This window comes from Eimeria mitis, genomic scaffold, assembly GCF_000499745.2.
Source record: "Eimeria mitis Houghton genomic scaffold, Emh_scaff1896, whole genome shotgun sequence".
Classification (NCBI taxonomy): domain Eukaryota; phylum Apicomplexa; class Conoidasida; order Eucoccidiorida; family Eimeriidae; genus Eimeria; species Eimeria mitis.
Genome location: NW_013570219.1, coordinates 1 through 3,098, shown reverse-complemented (window position 1 = coordinate 3,098; position 3,098 = coordinate 1). Strand labels below are relative to the sequence as shown.

Below are 3,098 nucleotides of genomic sequence, written 5' to 3'. Positions count from 1 at the left end.
CGCTGCTCCCGCTGCTGCTACTGCTGCTGCTGCTGCTTTCCCTGCTTCTGTTGCTGCTGCTGTTGCATGCAAAAAGACTGCAGCAGCAGCCGCAACAGCAGCAGCAGCCGCAACAGCAGCAGCAGCCGCAACAGCAGCAGCAGCCGCAACAGCAGCAGCAGCAGCAGCAAGTGCAGCAACAGCAGCAGGAACTGCCAGACCCCCAAAGAGCAACAGCAGCAGCAGCAGCACCTGCTGCAGCAGCAGCATGAACACCTAACACTGCAGCAGCAGCAGCACCTGCAACAGCACCAACTGCAGCAGCAGCAGGAGCAGCAGCAGCAATGTTGTTGTGCATGCGTTCAGCTGCTGTCTGTTTTTTCTCTTTTGTCTTCGAGCCGCAACGAAGGAGAAAGAGCAGCAATAGCAGAGTGTATGGTGCATCTCTGCTGCTGCTTCTCTTGCTGCTGCAGCAGCAGCAACAGCAGCAGCTGCAGCAGCAAGGAAGAAAAAGAAAAATCATCGTGCTGCAGCTGCTGCTTATTTGCTGCTATCAATAAATTCCTGGGGGGAGAAACAACAGAACAAAAACTAACGGGCCTTGCTGTACTCAGGTTTGCGAGGGTTTAGGGTTTAGGGTTTAGGGTTTAGGGTTTAGGGGTGAGGGTTTAGGGTTTAGGGGTGAGGGTTTAGGGTTTAGGGGTGAGGGTTTAGGGTTTAGGGGTGTGTTAGGGTTTACGGTTTAGGGTTAGGGTTTAGGGTTTAGGGTTTGGTTGTGAGGGTTTAGGGTTGAGCGTTGAGGGTTTAGGGTTTGGGGTTTAGGGTTTAGGGTTTAGGGTTTAGGGTTTAGGGTTTAGAGTGCAGAGGAGACAGCCGCAGAGAGAAAAACAAAGAGAGATAAAGAAGAAGAGACAGAAGAAAAGGAGAAAAAGAAAAAAATAAACAAAACAAAAAAAAAAATATAAAAAAATAAAAAATAAAAAATAAAATTTATATTTGTTTTGTTTTTTTTGCTGCTGCAGGGAAGCAGCAACAGAGAGCTTGCTGCTGCCGCTTTATTTAAAATATTCATTTTTAGGTTGTCTTGCTGCTGAACAAGATATCAGGGTAATCTAGTGCTGCTGCTGCTGCTGCTGCTGCTGCTGCTGATGGTGGTGGTGGTGGTGGTGGTGGTGCTACTGCTGCTGATGGTGGTGGTGGTGGTGGTGCTGCTGCTGCTGTTTTGTTTTGTTGTGGTCGCTGCTGCTGTTGCTGTTGCTGTTGCTGTTGCTGCTGCTGCTGCTGGTGCTGCTGCTGTTGGTATTGCTGTTGCTGTTGCTGTTGCTGCTGCTGCTGCTGCTGCTGCTGCTGCTGCTGCTGTCTTGCTGCTGCTGCTGCTGCAGTTGCAGTTGCTGCTGCTTCTGTTGCGTTAAACCCTAACCCAGACCCGTACCCCTAAACCCCAACCCCTAAACCCTAAACCCTAAACCCTAAACCCTAGTTTTAGTGCTGCTGCTGCAGCATCATCTGCTGCTTCTGTTTAGGTGCGACGAGCAGCAGTGATGACGTTGGGGTGTATATACACCTCAGCAGCAGCACAAAGATGGTGTTTAATAAAAGAAACAGAAACCCTCGCTAACCACCTTCTACAGGCGCTTGAGGTAGGGTTTAGGGTTTAGGGTTTAGGGTTTAGGGTTTAGGGTTTAGGATTTTGCTTGCGATGCATAGTGGGTAGCTTAGGGTTCTGCTGCTGCTTCTTCTACTTCTGCTGCTGCTGCTGCTGTTGCTGTTGCTGCTGCTGCTGCTCCTACTTCTGCTGCTCCTACTGCTGCTGCCCCTGCTGCTGCTCCTACTGCCGCTGCTGCTGCTGCTGCTGCTACTCCTGCTGCTACTCCTGCTGCTGCTGCTGCTGCTCCTCCTCCTACTTCTGCTGCTGCTGCTGCTGCTGCTGCTCCTACTGCTGTTCCTACTTGTGCTGCTCCTCCCCCTACTGCTGCTGCTGCTTCTGCTGCTGCTGCTTGTACTGCTACTGCTGCTGCTGCTGCTGCTGCTGCTGCTGCTGCTGCTGCTGCTGCAGGTGCGGGAGGAGTGGATAACGCTGGTGGACGTGGGCCCATTTAAACACAAAATAGATGGCGGCCTGAAGCTGCGAAAAGCAGCATTTGTTTCTCTCTCACAAGTAGCTCGTGCTGCTGCTGCTGCTGCTGCTGCTGCTGCTGCTGCTGCTCCTGCTGCTGCTGCTGCTGCTGATAGTGGAATGTTGGTACATGCAGCAGCAACAGAGCATGCAGCAGCAGCAGCTCAAAGCAGATCGCCATCACCTGCAGCAGGAGCAGCAGCAGCAACGACAGCAGCAACGACACCAACAACCCCAGAAACAGCAGCAGCAGCAGCAGCAGCAGCAGCAGCAGATACAAAAACAGCAGCAGCAACAGCAGCAGCAGCAGCAACTCAAGTACCTCTTTATATTCTTATAAAAGCTATTTGCTTCGGGCTTGAAGACCCTAGTGAGGGAGTGGTGGCGCTAGCAGCAGAGCTGCTGCTGCTTGTCTCGCTGCTGCTGACGCAGACACACAGAGAAGAAATGCTGCAGCAGTAAGGCGTTGTCTTTGTCTTTGTCTTTGTATTTTTTTTTTTTGCTGCTGTTGCTGCTGCTGCAGTAAGGCTTTGTCTTTGTCTTTGTATTTTTTTTTTGCTGCTGCTGCTGTCTTTGTTGCTGCTGCTGCTGCAGCAGTAGGGCTTTGTCTTTGTCTTTGTTTTTTTTGTTTTTGTTGCTGTTGCTGTCTTTGTTGTTGGTGTTTGTTTGTTTGTTGTATTTTTTGCTGCTGCTGTTGCTGTTGCTGTTGCTGCTGCAGCAGTAAGGCTTTTTCTTTGTTTTTGTTTTTGCTGCTGCTGCTGTCTTTGTCTTTGTCTTTGTTGCTGGTGTTTGTTTGCTTTTTGTTTTTTTATTTGTTGTTTGTTGTTTTTTTGTTATCTTTGTTTTTATCTCTTTTTGTTTTTGTGTTTTTTGTTGGTTGTTGTTCTGTTTGTATTTTTTTTTATCTTTCTCTTCTTTGTTTTTGTTTGCTTATTCACTTAAACCCATATATATATATATACATATATATATATACATATATATATATATATATATATATATA

General features: G+C 48.4%; 2 protein-coding genes across 2 annotated transcripts in view; one reads left to right on the top strand and one right to left on the bottom strand.

The window, feature by feature from the left end:
* EMH_0045490 (uncharacterized protein) overlaps positions 1–251 on the top strand; it is a gene marked incomplete at both ends in the record, with an annotated part of 6,494 nt that extends 6,243 nt beyond the window's left edge. The window contains one exon of the mRNA XM_013496073.1: positions 84–251. Coding sequence (XP_013351527.1) covers positions 84–251 — 168 coding nt within the window. The remainder of the gene's footprint in view (positions 1–83) is intronic.
* An 802-nt stretch (positions 252–1,053) lies between these two features.
* EMH_0045480 (uncharacterized protein) lies at positions 1,054–2,075 on the bottom strand (the record flags this gene model as incomplete). The annotated part of the gene is made up of 2 exons (XM_013496072.1): positions 1,054–1,413; positions 1,770–2,075. The coding sequence occupies 2 exons, from the start codon at positions 2,073–2,075 to the stop codon at positions 1,054–1,056; spliced, it is 666 nt and encodes a 221-aa protein (XP_013351526.1).
* Positions 2,076–3,098: the final 1,023 nt, after the last annotated feature.